This window comes from Episyrphus balteatus, chromosome 4, assembly GCF_945859705.1.
Source record: "Episyrphus balteatus chromosome 4, idEpiBalt1.1, whole genome shotgun sequence".
Classification (NCBI taxonomy): Eukaryota; Metazoa; Arthropoda; class Insecta; order Diptera; family Syrphidae; genus Episyrphus; species Episyrphus balteatus.
In genome coordinates, this window is record NC_079137.1 from 38,448,604 (window position 1) to 38,468,148 (window position 19,545).

Here is a 19,545-nt window from a genome sequence, read left to right on the forward strand (position 1 = left end):
TATTTTAGAGAAAAAGATATGCAATGCATGTGCAATATCTTAAATTCCCCAACAATCCTTCCAAGTCATTTATTTCTTCCTTTTTTCTTTTTTAAAACTCAAATTCGAAACTAAAATGTATAAAATATATATTTTGTCCTTTTTTGTTCATATACAGGGTGTCCCAAAAGTAATGGATCAAACGAAATATGCTGATACACCAACTTTAGGGCTCTCAGAATTTGGTAACTTGTTCATCCCAAATCCTTACGGGTTTCAATTTAATGCAGTTTTTGTGAATTATCGAAAAATCTCGACTTTGCAACAGTATTTTGCTTCCTCCGGTCATAATTGATTTTTGTTTTTTACAATTCTTTCACTAAAACAGTGCCTAATAATAAGAAATAATTATTTAATCAAAATATTTTTTATTTCATACGCCATTTTGCTGCAAATTAATTAACAGTTCCATGTTTTATAAAAACTCAATTACTTAATTTTTTTTCAGAGCAACACACTGCAAAAAATTTGTATGGTGTGACACTGGTTTATTATTTTAAAAACTTGCCGTGTTATTGCACTTTTCAAAAATGTATAAAAGTGTCCAAACTTGAAGTTAGAACAAAAGATATTACAATTTTAATGCAACAAAACAGGCCTTTTCAGAGAAAAATAACAAAGAAAAATAACCACATTTCCTCGACTGTTGTTTGTTTATTTCTTTTTGAATAAAAGCCTCGATTTTTGTTTGTTATTTTGCTCTGAAAACCCCTGTTTTTTTGCATTAAAATTGTAATATCTTTCGTTCTAATTTGAACTTTGGAAATTTTTATACATTTTTGAAAAGTGCAATAACACGGCAAGTTTTTAAAATAATAAACCAGTATAACACCATACAATTTTTTTTCGGGATGTTCCTCTCAAATAAAAGTAAGAAATTGAGTTTTTATAAAACATGGAACTGTTACATAATTTGCAGCAAAATGGCGTATGAAATAAAAAATATTTTGATTAAATAATTATTTCTTATTATTAGACACTGTTTTAGTGAAAGAATTGTAAAAAACAAAAATCAATTATGACCGGAGGAAGCAAAATACTGTTGCAAAGTCGAGATTTTTCGATAATTCACAAAAACTGCATTAAATTGAAACCCGTAAGGATTTGGGATGAACAAGTTACCAAATTCTGAGAGCCCTAAAGTTGGCCTATCTGCATATTTCGTTTGATCCATTACTTTTGGGACACCCTGTATATTAGGGTGGGTCAAAAAAATCGAAAATTTTTTTTTTGATTTGGTACTCCGAAAAATCGATTGCTAGACCCCTCTAGAATATACACACCAAATATGAGCTCTTTATATTAATGGGAAGGTCCTCCGCTTTGCAATTTTCCATTTTTACATCAAGCTTCTACTAAAAAAAAATAATTTTTTTATTAATTGACTTTTTAGCAAATTTCTTTTCATATTCTTGTAGGAAATTGAACGCTCTACAAAAAAGGCCTTGTACACTTTTTTCGTTTATCTAACCGTTGAATAGATATTTGAGGTCCAAAAATCGAGAAAATCTTTAAAAATTCGTTTTTTGTTCTTAATTTTGTAACAAATTGAAAAATTATAATGATCAAACGCGCAAGACATATTCTTGTTGAAAATTGATTGCTCCACAAAAAAGATCTTATTAACTTTTTTCATTAATCTAACCATTCTTAAGATATTCGAGGTCAAAGTTAAAAAAAAATATAAAAACATTTTATATTTTTAAAAAATTTCTAATTCACTGAAACTTCATTATTTTCAAATTAGCAAGATATATTCTTGTAGGGGCTTAAACGTTCTACAAAAAATTCCTTGGAATGAAATTGATTGCTTTAACCGTTTAGAAGATATTCGTATCCAAATCGCAATGCATACGGGTCATAAGAAAACTATTGAAATCAGTGAGCATTGGTTTGGATACGAATATCTTCTAAACGGTTAAAGCAATCAATTTCATTCCAAGGAATTTTTTGTAGAACGTTTAAGCCCCTACAAGAATATATCTTGCTAATTTGAAAATAATGAAGTTTCAGTGAATTAGAAATTTTTTAAAAATATAAAATGTTTTTATATTTTTTTTTAACTTTGACCTCGAATATCTTTAGAATGGTTAGATTAATGAAAAAAGTTAATAAGATCTTTTTTGTGGAGCAATCAATTTTCAACAAGAATATGTCTTGCGCGTTTGATCATTATAATTTTTCAATTTGTTACAAAATTAAGAACAAAAAACGAATTTTTAAAGATTTTCTCGATTTTTGGACCTCAAATATCTATTCAACGGTTAGATAAACGAAAAAAGTGTACAAGGCCTTTTTTGTAGAGCGTTCAATTTCCTACAAGAATATGAAAAGAAATTTGCTAAAAAGTCAATTAATAAAAAAATTATTTTTTTTTAGTAGAAGCTTGATGTAAAAATGGAAAATTGCAAAGCGGAGGACCTTCCCATTAATATAAAGAGCTCATATTTGGTGTGTATATTCTAGAGGGGTCTAGCAATCGATTTTTCGGAGTACCAATTCAAAAAAAAGAATTTCGATTTTTTTGACCCACCCTACTGTATATCCTTCGTTTTATTTTGTTTTTATTTTTTAAATCCTCAAAAAAAGAATTATCTTATCAATATTGTTGCAGTTGTTTCACAATATTACGAGGAGGACATTCACAAAGCATTTGTGATTCGAGGCAATTCAGCGATACTGAAATGCGATATTCCATCGTTTGTAGCTGATTTTGTCAGTATTGTATCCTGGCACACAGATCAGGATGAGAATTTTTATCCTGGAACTGAATATGGTTTGTGTTGTTGGATCGTTTTAAAGAAACAGATAAAAATTCTGTACATTAAAAGCTTTTTGTACATAGTATAGCAAAGCGGAATGCCATATCCTTATAATCCTTTTTTATAGCCATCATATCCTTAATTCCTTTAATATCCTTTGAATTGTATTCGTTTGTTGGGGTTTTATTTTTCTAGGAGGGTTTTGTTCTTGGTCAACGTTATGGGAAGAATTTTGTCTATGGTATTTACACTTCAAATCAATTGATTAGGGTCACTGGTTTTTTAAGTTTTTATTTCCTCAAAAATCAAGGATATTTTCAGGCGAAGTATTTTTTTTTTTAATTTTGAAAAAGTACTTGAGGAGTATGGATCAAATCTTTTGTTTTACAGAACTGTGCCCAGATAAAAATAATTGTTGTTTGTAACTTGAATAAATTAAGAGATGTGAAGTGTCCTTTTTATTTTAGTTTAAGATTTTTTACGATCGACTTTTATAGTGAATGGACTTTTATTTTAAATTTTTATAGTTGTCGCTCAATATTATGACACGGATGTGAATAAAGCTTATGTCATTCGTGGAAATTCAGCTGTTTTAAAGTGTGAAATTCCATCATTTGTGGCAGATTTTGTCACTGTTGTATCATGGCATACAGATCAAAATGAAAATTTTATGCCTGGATCTGAATATGGTTTGTGTTTTATTTTATTAATGTTAAACATTGGAATAGTGTGAAGGAGGAATCACTATAGTCTTACCAAATCCCTTAAATATTATTTTTATAATTTTAATATTCATTTACATATATTTTTTATTATTTGAAAAGATTTAGGGGATATTCTTTTTTAAATTTTGTTTGCTTTGTAGATTGTATTTTTTAAAAAGAAGAAAGTCAAAGTAAGATAGAAATAATTTTTTATAAAAATTGAAAGTAATTGAATTATTTTAACTGAATTTTCTTTTAAATATTTCGAGGAATCTTTTCTTTAAGTTTTTCTTTTTAACTCTTTTTCCACTGAGAACTCAAATTTTTCTCTTAGACTATTTTCAGCATATGATTTCGAGTAATAGGCATGCCTTTTCATTACTCTTTATCGCCTTATAAAAATCGTTTTCGTTGACTTCTCAGTAGCATTTAAAAGGTATAGTTGGCAATGCTTCTACGGGCTATCAATAGCCTTTACCTAATTGTTTTTGAAAGAATATTCGTTATGTGCAGCTAAGACACACAAAAGAAGATGGTTAGGTAAAAAGTGTAGACCATCTTTTACAATCGCTCTTATTTTTTAAAAAGGCCGTATAAATTCTTAAAATATGAAGTCTCCGAAATGAAATTGAATTGAGATATTTTAAATTTATTGTTTTTCTAAGTTTAAGGAAAAATGTACTTGAATTAATCGTTAGTTCTTGAATAACATTTTTTATAACCTCGTATAACCAATCTCTTGGGAAAACTTTGAATAAATGTGTTACTAAATTTACAGTGTAAATTGTACACAGGGTGTCCCACAGTCACCACCCCAAATGAAAACCATGGATTCGTGAGGTAATTTTAAGTCGAAAAACTTCAGAGTTAATTTTCTCGTTTTCGTCCTGTTTTCGAGTTATGACGGTTTTTATGATTTTTGCTCCCTTTTCTCATAACTGGATTTATCTTTGCCAAACTACGTCTGATTCGAAATATTTTTTTAAAACCAATCAAAAATCTATTACAGTTTTGGTTTGTCCCAAAACTTTTTTTCTCCGGACAACCGTTTATCCGCAATTTTGCATCAAACCCAAAGTTGTTTTTTTTCCCTTTCATATCATTTTATTAAAAACAAAAACACGTAAATGAGTATTAATTTTTTTTGTTCATTCTGAAAGCCCAGTTTATTTTCTTAAAAAAAATAAGTTTTTTTATCATAAAAAAGATTACTGAAAGTAATTAAAAAAAAAATAAATAAACTGAGTGAATTGAAAAAAAAAAATATTTGTAATCACAAAATTAATATAAGTGAATTAAAACATTTTTTGAGCTTTATATTTTTGTTCTTTTCTTAACCAAAATAGCTCAGAAAAAGTATTTGCTGATTATTTATTTATTTTTCACAAACCATCATTTTCAAAATAAATAAAAAATCCAAAATAGTTTGATTTATTTGCTTTTCTCGATATCATTTTCTATTAATAACACTGCCAGGCTGTGCTGATTCAGAATCCGTCACGTTTTGAGGTACTCGAATATTAAGAGGTCAAAAACGCGGTTTTTGGGAACAAAGGAATATCCAAGGTACCAGTGTGACCGTTCTCACAAGAAGGAAAGAGTGAAAACAGCAGCACTTTATGGCTTAAATATACCTATGCGAAGAGTCCCAAATACCTATGTTTTTTAATAAAGTTTCAAAGCATATTCATATTTTGTATCAATGCAGTGAAAAATTATTTAATACTAATTTTTAGCAAGATTTTTCACTGAAAATCATCATTATTAGATTTATACAAAACATAACCAAATTAAACCTCCATTACTCGTATACCTACTGTGTGCCTGTGCACATCAACTGCCTCTCAATTGCGTTAGAATATAAAGTGCATTCAATCTGAAAGAAACGCCTCTGTACATATTTCAGTCAAATTATCTCCTTCCCCCCCCCTCCTTTTTTTCATTGGTGTGCCAAAGCTACCAACTTTTTGTGCAAGCTAAAACTCACTTTTCACACTCCCCATTCATTATTCCTTAAACTCCGATGGTTTGATGATGATAATGCAATGGCTCCACCACATCGTCGTCCCCATCTGTCAGTCCTCGTTGCAGTTCATTGCCACTGTCTCCGTCTCAAAAACAACAATCGGTCCCTGTGTGTTGTGACTTGTGACAAAAGCCATTCAGGCCCTACTCACATCCATGTGCCGACCGTCGACGACAACACGTTTTCTATATTCTAGCCATCTCTATATACTTTGTCATGCGAAGGTTCTTTATACGAAATAGTGCCATTCTTTTACCTCCCCCAATTAGAGTTTGTTTAGATATACTTCTTTTCTTTTTTTTTTTGTTGTTGGTTTTGTTGTTGTTTAAGTTTATCTTGTTTGTTGTTGAGTTTTTTTTTTTTTTGTTTTCTTTTAATTGAAATTAACATAAATGCTCTCAAAACACTATTACTCCCTCCTAGCCTCTAACCAACATCATATCCCAAACCAAACTTCACTCGTAAATTTGATTAAAGCTCCACAGGTTTTAAGCTTTGTTAACTCAATTAATTTATGGGAAAAGACTAAATAAAAAAAGAAGAGTGAAATCTAATCATATAGGTGCTATCATCATTATCACACGGTTGGATAAATTTTCTCAGACAAAAATTCATTAAAAGAGTGTGTTGGTTGTGATGATGTTTATATTTTGACAAGTTGTTGTAAGTTTTTGGACTTGTCTCCATAATTTCTTGTAAGCCCTTGTAATAGTTTTGACTTCTTGTAATTATAAGTTGGTATGAATTTGTTCTGAGTAAAAAAGAGGCAATTAAGTGTAATTCAGCAGGTTTACAATGTTGTTGGTCTGTTTTTTTTTTTCAAGTACCTGTTTACTTTTATTTTTCTTCATTGTTTGTTGTTAAGTTTGTTAAAGATGAAACTTGTGGCAATTTAAAGTCGCTCAGAAAAAATTTATTAGACAAAATTAAGAAAAAAAAAAAAAAACACAAATGTTTATGAGTAATTCAGCAGTTTACAATGTTGTTATTCTACTTTTTTTTTGTGTTCCTATGATTGTTATCTTTGCTGTAACTAAGCTTAAATAAAGAGTAAATCTTTATCTTTATAGAAAAAGTAACTACGTTATAATGAGGATAAATTAGAGATTTTTGGAGCACATGGTTGAGTTTTAGTTTTAAAATTTGTGTAAGCACTTTATTGAAAAAAAAAAACTACTAAAGGTTAAATGAGCTACTCAGTGCATTCGAAATGTTGTTATCTTTTTATTTTCCATTCTTATTTGCAAATTTGTTGTAAGCATGCTAAGCCAATGGAGTTAGAGATTACTCAGCAACTTTAAATTCAAAGATTGCCTTTTGCAAAAAGCTACGAGTAGTTTCTTTTGTTTATAAATTTTTTTGTAAGCCCATTAAAATTAAGCGTTTAAGGGTTATTCAGCACTTTAAAATCAAGTTTTTATACTTTTTCAAAGTAAATGAAATTAACATAAATGAGAAATATCCGATTTGTCTTGAGAGGTTATTTAGCACTTTAAAAGCAACAATGTCAACTTAGAGTTAATAAATGATATGTTTTATATGTTTTCTAGAATTTCTTATTTTGGATTTACTGCTTACCTTGCACATTTTTTGTAAGCTCTATTGTTGTAGGTTATTCAGCGCAACCAGGAATGTCGATAAAAACTATTCAGCTCTTGAATAATTAAAATTTTATCATTTTAAAAAAAATATGCTCTGCTTTTATTTTGAACATTTCTCCTGCAATTCTTTTTAAGATGAAGTTATTCAGCACTTTAATATGAGATGTTCACCCTAGTTTTTCTTGTGTTTATTCAGCACAGCAAGTGATGTCGTATGAGGCTATTCAGCGCTCTAAAGTTCAAACTTAATCTTTTTTTTTTTCATTTTAAGTGAATAAAAGTCGTTTTGTTTAATGTCATTCAGCATTAAAGTCAACTTATAGTGCGTAAATAATATGATCCTGAAAACATTTGTTCTATTATTTGCTCTTTTTTTCAGTTTTACAGTATATCTTGATATTTTTTTGTGAGCACTATTCTTTAAGGTTATTCAGTTTTATAAAATATCTCATAATTCAAAGAACCATTTTTCAAGATAAATGCGTATATGTTTCATAGACGTTTAGCAATAATGTCAACTTTAAGTGAATAAATAAAATATCCTCAATGTTTTTTTTTGTAAGCCATTGTTTTAGTTAAATACTTTTTCAATTTTTAGTCGTTCAGCAGTATTACGAATCCGAAGTAAACAACGAATATGTAATTAGGGGAAATTCAGCAGTATTAAAATGTTCCATACCATCATTTGTTGCTGATTTTGTTCAAGTTATATCATGGCAAGATGAAACTGGCTCATTATATGCCACAATGGAAGATCAACAACAGGGAAAGGGTACATCATATAAATATTTTTTTTTAGTGGTTGTTGGTGGTAAATTAAGACACTAAAATATCCTTAAATCCTTGAATATCCTACCCTTAATTTATACTTTTTTTTAAGTTTTAATTATTTTGAAGGAATGAATTAAATTTCAGGGGAAATTTCATATAATGTACTAGAAGACTTGTTTCTTTTTTTTTCTATTTCAGTGGTTAATCAATATTATGAAGCTGAAGTTGTATCAGAATATGTTATTAAAGGAAATACAGCTGTACTTAAATGTACAATTCCAAGTTTTGTTGCTGATTTTGTTAAAGTCGATTCTTGGGTTGGCAGTGATGGATCTGAGTTTTTACCAGATGAAAGTTTTGGTATAAAAGTCTTAAGTTTAATACAAAAAAAAACCTATTTTATTTAAGGATTGTGAAGGAGGGTTTTGTCTTATTCCTAGAATCCTATCCCGTTGTGGTATCAAGTTGTTTTTAAATATTTATTTGAAACAATTCAATTATAAAAAAAATTAATTGTTGTTAAGTTTTGAAGCTAGGGGTAATAATTTTTAAAAAGAAAGATTAATGGGAACCAGTGAATAATTTTTTGACAAACTGCTTTTAAGTCTTATAAATGAATTAATTTTAATTTTTTTAGTGGTAAACCAATACTATGGAGCTGATATTTTAATGGAATATGTTATCAAAGGCAATTCAGCAATTTTAAAATGTTCTATTCCATCATTTGTTGCTGATTTTGTTCGCGTTGAATCTTGGATTGATGAAGAGGGCAACGAATTAAGACATTCTGATAATTATGGTTTGAGTTTTTTCTTCGCTATCAAAAAATTTAGTTATGAACTTAATTATTAAAAATCCTACCATTCCTATCCTTTTTTGTATTTTCTCTTTCACTTTATTTTGAAATTTTTGGAAATAAATTTATGTTTGGTCCTTCGAGCCGGATCAAACTAGCTTTTCCTTGTCTATTTTTATTGTTTTATTCTTTCCATCGAAAATAGGTCTCTTCTTTCTTAATTTATCTTTATACCAATATTTTTGAAGGTTAATTAAAAGATATTGAAAATGCGACAGGAACATAAAATTGTTATTTGGTCCTTCGATCCGGATTGGGAGTATTGATTAAATGAAGATTTCCCTCATATTACATTTTCCTTATTTGAATCTGATTTTGTCCCTTTTTTCCAGTTGTTAATCAATTCTATGAAGCTGAAATTATGAATGAATATGTCATTAAAGGCAATTCAGCTGTTTTAAAATGTTCAATTCCATCATTTGTTGCTGATTTTGTACGCGTTGAGTCTTGGATCGATGAAAATGGCGATGTTTTAACATTTTCTAATGATTATGGTTCGAGTCTTTGCTGAATATTTTTTTTTTTTTTTTAGGCTTAAAAAAAGAATCCTTAATCCTATTTATCCTTTTCCTTATTTATTTTGAATTCATATTGTATAATTTTATTTTCTAGTTGTTTCTCAATTTTACATAACTGAAGCTGAAAATGAATATGTTATCAAAGGCAATGCTGCCATAGTCAAATGTAAAATACCCTCATTTGTTGCTGATTTTGTTCAAATTGAAGCGTGGGTTGATGAAGAGGGTATCGAATTGTGGCGTGAAAATTCTTCACAAGCTTATGGTAGAGAATATTCTTAATAAGTGTGATTTTGTTTTATAGGTGAAATCCTTTCTCCATTCCTACAAAAAATCCTATTTTTTCTTCCTAAATCCAGTTTGATTTTTTTTTAAAGATTTCTGTTTTCTATTTTTTTCTTTCGATCTCAGTTGTAATTCAATCATATGAATCTGAAGCCGATAATGAGTATGTTATTCGTGGAAATTCTGTTGTTATGAAATGTGAAATACCATCGTATGTTGCTGATTTTGTTTACGTTGATCTATGGATGGATTCTGAGGGCACAACTTACTATCCAGATAATGAAAAAGAGACTGGTTTGAGTCTTTGCTAATTTCTATTGTATTTTGTACTTCTTTCCATTTCCTATCGAATACAAATATTTCCAGTTTATTTTAAGTTTCTTTGTGTATTTTCTGTTATTTGAATTTTTTTTTCAATTTAACTTATAGTTGTACATCAATTTTATCAAACACGAGTTATTGATGAATTTGTCTTGCGTGGTAATTCAGCAACATTGAAATGTTTAGTTCCATCATTTGTTGCTGATTTTATTGATGTTGAAGCTTGGATTGATGAAGAGGGTGTTGAAATGTATCGAAATGGAAATGAAATTGGTAAAAATGAAAAATACACAATGCTGAAAGTTTGAATTTAGAATAAAGTGTAGGTTTATCCTTAAGTCCTGGTCCATTTTTTTTTTAAATTTCCTTTCTTGTATTTGTTTATTTTTTATGATATCCCAAAATTTTTGTTGTTCCTTTCCAGTTGTGAATCAATATTTCCAATCTCAAGTTTATGATGAATATGTGATTAAGGGAAATTCAGCAATTTTTAAATGTCAAACTCCATCTTTTGTTGCTGATCATGTTGATATTACCGATTGGGTTGATACTGATGGAGGAGCTTATATTAAAAATGGTTCTTCGGGTAGATATACAAAAATCTCATAGTTTGTTGTTGTTTTTTTTTTTTAATAATATTTTTGTTGTATCCTTCTCCCTAACCTTGATCCTTGTTGTTATTTCGTTTTCGAAATTTTGGGTTATTGGTTCGGTTTGGAAAAATGTTAATAAAATTTGGTTGGTGAAAAACTGAATATTCTGTAAATACATATAATTCAAGAAATCTTGGCGTTGGGCGCCATTTAAAATATCTAAGGTTGTGTTTAATTCGCCACGATTTTTCAAGTTGATTTTTCTTGTTTTTTCTTTCAGTTACATTTCTCGTTGGGTGCCATTGTTCACTGCATTTTTTTATCAAAAAAACTTTTCGTTGGGCGCCATTTTTCACTGTGTTTATTTAGTTAATTTGTTTGTGTTATAAAATGCAGACTTCTGGGTAAGGTTGGTGTTTCCTATAGGTCTTTCTGGTTTTTTTTTTAATAATAAAATTAAATAGAAATGCTATTTCCAAAGCATTGAATTTCGTGTTGGGAGCCATTTTCCACTAAATTTTCTGTAGTAAAAAAATTGAAAAGGTGCAAGATTAGGTCTGGGCTTCTTTTAATTAAACTCCACATTGGGCGCCATTTTTATAAATCTTTAATCTGAAATAGTAAGTCATCCTTATTTTAACCAGGGAACAAATACTCCTTCAGTTTCTGTCATAAGAAATATTTTGAGATATCAAATTCTTAAACAAACTTATTCTTCTTCTTTAACCAGTTTAAACATTATTAATATTAAATCTTTCTTTGAGGAAGATAAATATACATTTCAAAAAAATTGAAAATTCGCATTGGGCGCCACTTTTCTCTCAAACTTGTTTAACAAAAAATTCAATGGCTAAACTAACGATGCATTGAAAAATAAAAATAAAAAACAAATCACATTAATATTTTGCACAAATGAAGCTTTACTAACCACACAACATCCTTTCAACCTTTCTTCTCACACATAACAGTTGTTCCCCAATCATATACCGTTAATGTTATGGATGAAGCTGTTCTACGTGGTAATAGTGCAATATTAAAATGTCATATACCAAGTTTTGTGGCTGATTTCATTTCGGTTTCATCGTGGGTTGAAGATGAAGAAAGAGAAATATTTTCGACAAATGATGCAGGACAGTTTCCAATTGGTAAATTGTTTAGTAATAGACAAGCACACAAAACAAAAACAAAAAAAAAAAAAAAATATAATCCAATATTGTATTGTAAATTTGTTTAATATCTATTTTATATAATCCTTATATTTATTTGTTTGATATAATTTCATATATTGCTTATATTCCCATATATTATACTATGTTTGTATTCACTTCTCAGCTACTATTTGTGTAGGTCTAAATTTTGTCGTTAGGTTTTTTCCAAATTAGAATTTTCTGAATTGTATAAAAGGCAGGCATTGTTTTTTTGTTTTGTTTGTTAATATTTTTTTTATTTTGTTTTCTTTGTCACTATCACAATTTTTTATTTTCACATCCAATCCTTATTGATCCTATGTTCCGAAAAACTCCATAAGCCTCACGGCTTTCCTTATCCTGAATGATCCTCCTTCACTTAGGTTAAGTGTAGATATAGTGTTGAGAAAATTTTAAATTTACTGTACATACAAAAATTTAATAATCGTAACAAAATTGTAAAAAGTTAAAAAAAAAATAAAAGAAATATTTAAAATTTTCTTAACATCCGCATGTTAAAGAGCAACTTGTGTAATGGTAAAAAAAACAGTATAAAAACAATTTTTTGTTGTTGTAGTAAGTTCTAACAATAAAATATTAATACTTTTTTAAACGAAACTTTATTAAGTTTTGTTAAAACTATCTTGGTAGGCAAGTATTAAGTCAAACGAAATGGTTTTGTTTGCGTTGGGCGCCATTTTTTCCTACTTAATTGTTATCTTTTTACAAAATTGTGGACAACAAAATTTTTTGTTTTTCTAGTTTGACTCGTTGGGCGCCATTTTAACAAAAACATACATTTAATTTGAATTATGATATATATTTTAATAAATAACTTTTTTTTAAGAAGATTAAAAAAAAATGATATTGTGAAAATAGTAAAATAATCAGATAAAGTAAAAAATAAATTTCTTTTCAATAAAAAAAATGCTTGAGTATTTCTGCAATAATTTTTATTTTAATTCGTTCGGCACGCAAGTCTGTCAAGTCTTTCTAAAAAGATGGTAAAGAAGGTGCTTTGATTTACTAGGACTGGCTAGATTGACAACAATTTTATTGGTAAAGCACCTACCTACAATAAAAAAAATTGAAAAGTTTCCATAAAAAACGTTTTAAAAAAGATACACATATTTATAATTTTACATATTGCAAAGTATTTATTTTTTAACTTTAAATATGTTTATAATCATTTTGAAAAAAAAAAAAATCTATAGAACTTATTACAACGAAAATTAATCAACATAAAAAAATATCTAAAATACTTTTAAATAAAATGTGTAACTTCTATCGCATACACACACAAGTTGCTTTTTCTAATGAAAAAATAAACGAAATTTCAAATATTTGAATCCACAATAATTTACACAATAATTTCACTGTAATTCCAAAAAAAAAAAAAACTTTATAAAATTAAATTCAATTCAAATTTGAAATAATGTTTATTTATTCATAAGTAAGTAATATATATTCAATTTATTCTTCAAAAAGAAATATGCATCTTGGTTAATTTCACGCTTGAAATAAAAAAAATAACTTAAACCGCACGCTCAAATCTTGCAATATAAAAGTTAAAACTAAATAATGAAAACCTTTTTGAAGAATAAATAACTGCATGTCAATTTGTATAGCAAAATATATTAAAAGCATGACGTCTCAATTGCAAATGCAAGTAATTTTATTATAATTTACATTTAAATTAAAAAAACAAAAATTAATTCTTTAACAATAAAATAAATTAAATTAAAATTTTAATTTAAAAAAATAATTGCTTGCATTTAAAATTGAATGTGTAGAAAAATATATATATTTAAGTTAAATGAATTTTAAATTAATATATTATTTTATGTTCTCTTCTTAATATTTGCTTCCCAATCGAAACAAAAAAAAAAAAAACAGACGGAAAATACTTAGTTCTACCATCTGGTGAATTGCATATTCGTGAAGTTGGACCTGAAGATGGCTATAAAAGTTACCAATGTCGTACCAAACATCGTTTAACTGGTGAAACTAGATTGAGTGCAACAAAGGGACGATTGGTAATTACAGGTAAGTTGGCTTGAAATTTTAATAGTATTTTTTTATTTTTTGTATTTTAATAACTTTGTATCAGCAGTTAAAAAGAATTTTTTTTAATAAAAAGTTACTGACTGGAAGTTTAATTTATTTATCAATTAAAAATTTATCACAACCATAAAAATCATTTTTGAAATTCAAGACTTTATAGTTACATACTGTAAATGTACATTTTTTACCACATTTATGAAGAATAATTCTTAAAAATGGATTTTCAGTATTTACATTTCTTTACAAACTGTCTCCTAAGAGGAAATTTAAATTTAGAAATAAAGTTATTTGTTTAATTTAATTAATATTATTAACATCATTTAAAAAATCATTTTCTCATCTTTAATTAAAAATGTCAAAAACTGCCATGGTCGCAAGACTATGTGTTTTAAAATTTTAGGCCTTTAATATAAAATTATTGTGATTTTTAAAAATAAATGATGAAGAATAATCGTTATAAAAAAAAATACTTGAATTTTTAACTGCTGATATAATAGTCATAGCGAAAATGTCATAATGCATAAAAATCTAAAAAATGGTTTGGCCATAAAATCATTTTAAACTTAAATTTTTCATGTTTCAATAATTTTTAGTTTGTTAATTTAAATAAAATTAAATAAATCTAATTTGTATTGATTAAAATAATTTATAAATAAAATCAAGATCTAATTAAATTGTATTTTTAAGAAATTATGCTTTTTTCCTTAAAAAAATCTATACCATATAAAAATTAACAATACAATAATTCAAAACTGTGACATTTTCGCTAAATATTTAACAAAAACTGAAAATATTTATTTTAAATTAAAAAAAAACTTTACAAAAAAGTTCATTATATTACCATCAAATAATAGTTATAACATAAAATACCTAGAAATACAAAATATTTTGTATTCCATATTTTTAAAAATGCTTTAAATGTTAAATGTCGTGGTTAAAATACTGCAATTATCGTAGGAATATCATACTGTTTTGTACAAATATTTAAATTTTTATAAGAAAAAATAAATATTTTCAGTTAAATAAATTATATTAATATTTTATAAAAATATATTTTAATTAAAAACAACAATATTTTGATGATTTATTGAATATACTTAATAATACTTTTATTTAAAATCAACATACATTTATTTATGTGCAAATTATTTTTTTTTTTTCAATTTGTTTTAATTTTGTTTTAAAGCAATCAAAACCATTTTTCACTTAAAATGCTTTTCTTTGCTTTTTTTCCACAAAAAAAAAAAAAAATCAAAGTATTGTTGTTGTACATAAAAAAAACTGCCTGAATGTTGGGATAGGGTACCCTGTTGCGCGTCCGTGTTTATAAATTATATTAAAAATTAAATAAAAATCACATATAAGTGAAAAATATAAAATGCAGGAAATAATAATTTTTTTACTTAGAAACTTGCATAATTTTGTAAAAAAAATAAATTAAATTTTTAAAGCTTAAAAAAACAAAAATTGTTTATAAAGATATGAAATAAAATATCGAACAAAATATATATCCGAAATGCTTGACTTGAGCTTGAGAAGTAACGTGAACTAAATATTTAACCAATTTTAAATTACCCAAAACCATTTTGTGTGGTGTAAATATCTTTAAGTAAATATTAAAAAAAAAATACCAAAATTTTCTTAAGGTAAGTCCTTTAATTATCTTTTTAATATTAATAAATTAAGTATTTATTAAAGTTTGCAATTGTTTAAAAAAAAGAGTATACAATAAAAATATAATATAAAAATATCTTCCAGAACCAGTTGGCAGGGTTTCACCAAAATTTCCAACAACATTGACCAGTAGCAGTTTTAAAACAGCATCAAATGCCAGTTTAACACTTCTTTGTCCAGCTCAAGCTTATCCAGCTCCAAGTTTTAGGTATTTGAAGATACACACAAATTAAAAAATATATTTATATATCGTCCCGTTTCTGCGTGAACCACGTATCTACAAAGCAAATTTTGTTCAGTTCTTAAAAGAAATATAAATTTTTCTTGAAATTAGAAATATGAATTGAACAAAAGGAAATCAAGTTATGTTTAAGACATATTGATTGAGTTGTTTCTACACTTAAACCTTTATAACTATTATTTCTGTAAGTTTTAGAACAATGTTTAACAGAAAATTAAATCTTTTAAAAAAATGTACTTACGAGGTTCAAGCAGAAACGGGACGATATGTAACTCTTCATTTCATTTATGGGTGTTGGGTATCGTTTTTTTTAAGGGTCTCAATTCTATCTTTGTAAAAGTAGTAGCTGATAGGTTAAAAGTTAAAATTAAAATTAATTAATCTTACCTAATGATAACTCTTACAAATTTCTCTTTTGTTTTGTACATTTTGGTAAAGAAAACTTAAAACTTCGAAATTTCTTAAATTTCTTAAAAATTGAAAACATTTGTTCGTTTTTGCTTGGTTTCAATGAATTTATTAAGAAAGTTCTTTTTTTCATAACTCTACAAAGTTGTTCAAATACAATAACTTTAAAACTTCCTATCTCAACATTTAGGATGACTACTTTTTCAAGATTTTTTCTTAGATTTTACTTTTACCCTCCCTTTAATATCTAATCTAGAACCCGTTGGAAGTGTTGGGCCAAGATTAACTACAGGAAATGACATTAAAGTTATTTCAAAACCATTATCAGATTCTATTACCCTAATATGTCCAGCTCAAGCTTATCCAGTTCCAGTGTTTAGGTAAGAGAGCTTTCGTTTAAAAAAAAAGTTACTCATACGCCATACATCAGCCCTTATCTCAACATATTTTTTTTTTATTTTTAACCTCAAACATTTTTTTTTAACTTGAAATAAATAATTTTTAGAACCTGTTGGAAGTATAAGTCCCAGATTAACATCTGGTGATGAATCAAGAATTGTCAAATTGCGAGTAAAGAAAAATGCTACTCTTTTATGTCCAGCGCAGGCTTATCCAGTTCCATTCTTTAGGTAAATTGAGGTGTTTTTTTAAATTATAAATAAAAACTCACATTCTGCTTATTATTTACTTCCCGAAAAATCTTAAATGTTATTTTTAGTTGAACTACGAATTCATGTCTTGTGAATCAGGCCTATGATGTTCAAAAGTGTTATACCAAATAATTTTATAATCCAATAACAACGTTTCCAAACTATAAAAAAGTTTCCAATCCCAACATTGAAGACCTTAAGTTATTCAGATGTCTGCAGGTCTTTAAAAAAATGAATGCACAAAATTTTATAAAATTCTAGAACCTGTAGGAAGTGTTAGTCCCAAGCTTACTGCTGGTGATGAGTCCATAAGAATACCAAAAGTTAAAAGCAATCATAGTGCTACAATGATGTGTCCAGCTCAAGCATATCCAGTTCCAATTTTTAGGTAAATACTTCAAAGCTTTTTAAAATTTTTGTTTAAAGTGAAGTTTGAAGGTACCATATCCCATATATCAGGAATAATAACTCTTTATTAGAATTTGCATTTAAATAAAAAAATTTTCTTTCGTAAGAACCCGTTGGCAGTGTTGCTCCTAAATTAACATCTGGAGATGATTCTAGAACAACTAAAATCCAACTTAGTCGAAATGCAACACTTATGTGTCCTGCTCAAGCTTATCCAGTACCATTATTTAGGTAGGTAACATTTGCTGAATTGGTTTTAGCTTTGCTGAATAGCTGATTAATGAAAAAAATCCAATGGAACTCTAGAAAACAATTAATATTTGGACCCTTTCTTATCAAAAAGGCAGTTTTTATCTTCTAAAACTTAATTGTAATCGATTTTTAAAATATTTTAATCCTCAGAGCCTGTTGGAAGTGTCAGTCCTAAAATTAATGTCGGTGATGAATACAAACTTGTTAAATCACGTATTGGACATAATTTAAATATTCTCTGCCCAGCACAATCGTATCCAACTCCTTCGTTCAGGTATTAACTCGAGTTTTATTTACTGTACCGTTTAAGAAAGCAGAAACTTCCAACATTCAGACAAAGGTTTTGATTTATTAAGGAAAGACCTCAAATAAAAGAATTTATTTATAAAACCCGTTGGCAGTGTTTCTCCAAAAATCGCATTTCTTGAAAGATTCAAAATGATGCAAGCTGAAGGTGGTGCAAACTTTGTAATGTTTTGTCCTGGACAAGCGTATCCAGTTCCGGTTTTTAGGTGAAAAATGCTCTGGTTTTATATGATTCCCTTTTTATGTCAGTTTTTACGTGCTTTGATATTCGGACCCTATCCCAACAGAGGCCCTATCCTTCTAAACTAAAAAAAATTTTTTGTTTATTAAATTAAAAATAATACTTTCTTTAGAGCCCCTTGGAAGTGAAGCTCCAAAAATAGCATTTCTGGACAAATTAAAAATGATGCAATTCTCAGCTGGAGAAAGTTTTGCTATTTTATGCCCAGGACAATCATATCCTGTACCATTTTTTAGGTTAATATAATAAATTTGTTCTTTTCAAATACAAATAGAACCCTATCTCAACAATTTTTCAAGGCAACCATTTTGTTTTCGAAAAAATATTAATTAAAAATAAATTTTTCAGAACCTGTAGGAAGTGTTGGTCCAAAAATAACAATTCAAGATAAACATCAATTTGTTGATGTTAATCGTGGGAATTCATACTCTCTTCTTTGTCCAGCTCAGTCATATCCAATGCCAGCATTTAGGTACAAGTTTTAACCATTATCTTATCAAAAAAGCCAATTTTTAACTATCCCAACATTGAGGTTAAGGTTAGGCAAATAAATAAATAAACAAATGAAATAATATTTACAGAGCCTGTTGGTAGTGTTAAACCTAAAATAAATGTCCAAGATAAGTTACAAACCCGTGAGATATCAACGGGAACAAGTTTCGCATTACTTTGTCCAGCACAATCTTATCCAATGCCAGCTCATAGGTAAATGAAAATATTATAAAGAAACCCTTTTATGAAAGTCCAACATTCAGGCACTTGAATCAAATTTTAACAACAATACTTTTGTTTGATGGACTTTTATTGATATTCATTTCGTAGAACCCATTGGGAGTGTCCCACCAAAAGTAAGCATTGCTGATGAATTGTCAAATGCACGTGTCAAAACTGAACAAAGTTTAAATCTAATGTGTCCGGCACAATCGTATCCAATACCAGCTTACAGGTTGGTTTTTTTCTTGAAAATTAGAGTACCCCTAAAAACATTCAGAGCAGTTAGGACTTCTTTTCGTGTGTAGAATTCAGAGAGGTGTTCAAAAACTATTATTTTATTCTAGAACCTGTTGGAAGTGTTGCTCCAAAAATCAATCTACTTGAAAAATTTCGAAATATGGAAGTGCAAGCTGGTGAAAATTATGCTATGCTTTGTCCAGGCCAAGCTTATCCGGTGCCAGTTGTCAGGTATATAATTGCTTTCCAATGTACATACATATAAAATGAGAAAGATTGTTTTTCTCAAAAACGGCTCTAACGATTTTGATTTAAAAAATAATACGTTTACTAGGGTGCTTCTTAAAAATCAATTTTCGAAATTTTAATGGGACACCCTTTCATTTTGTTCTTCCTGCCTTAAATATAAATTGGGTAAAATTTGGTCCAGTTTAAACACGTTCTAGGGGTCGCTACCACAATTTAAAGTTTTGAAAAATACACCAAATGGTGTTTTTTTTTCTCAGAAAATTTTTAAATTTGTAATCAGAATTAAGTACTTTATATTAAATCTTTAACTGTTTTGAAAGAAATTATGATAAAAATACAGCGGAATAAAAATGAAGTTTAATTTTGAATATTTTTGAATTTGACATTTTTTTTGTGTTATTCTGTAGAATAGCTAACTGAGTGATCTTTCTTAATTGA

The 19,545-nt window shown here is 27.8% G+C and overlaps 1 protein-coding gene across 25 annotated transcripts in view; it reads left to right on the forward strand.

Annotated features, from left to right (window-relative positions):
• LOC129919740 (cell adhesion molecule Dscam2) overlaps window positions 1-19,545 on the forward strand; it is a 197,598-nt gene that overhangs the window by 95,448 nt on the left and 82,605 nt on the right. For 4 of the 25 annotated variants that reach the window (XM_056000749.1, XM_056000746.1, XM_056000737.1 and 1 more), the window contains exons 4-5: window positions 2,654-2,815; window positions 13,560-13,709. In XM_056000749.1, the coding sequence (XP_055856724.1) occupies window positions 2,654-2,815; window positions 13,560-13,709 (312 nt within the window). Of the gene's footprint in view, window positions 1-2,653; window positions 2,816-3,328; window positions 3,491-7,730; window positions 7,905-8,101; window positions 8,264-8,540; window positions 8,703-9,091; window positions 9,254-9,371; window positions 9,543-9,688; window positions 9,857-9,991; window positions 10,157-10,307; window positions 10,470-11,444; window positions 11,622-13,559; window positions 13,710-15,485; window positions 15,610-16,306; window positions 16,431-16,555; window positions 16,680-16,961; window positions 17,089-17,510; window positions 17,635-18,255; window positions 18,380-19,545 lie in introns of all 25 variants that reach the window. The other 21 variants (XM_056000750.1, XM_056000733.1, XM_056000745.1 and 18 more) reach the window with 15 other exon arrangements.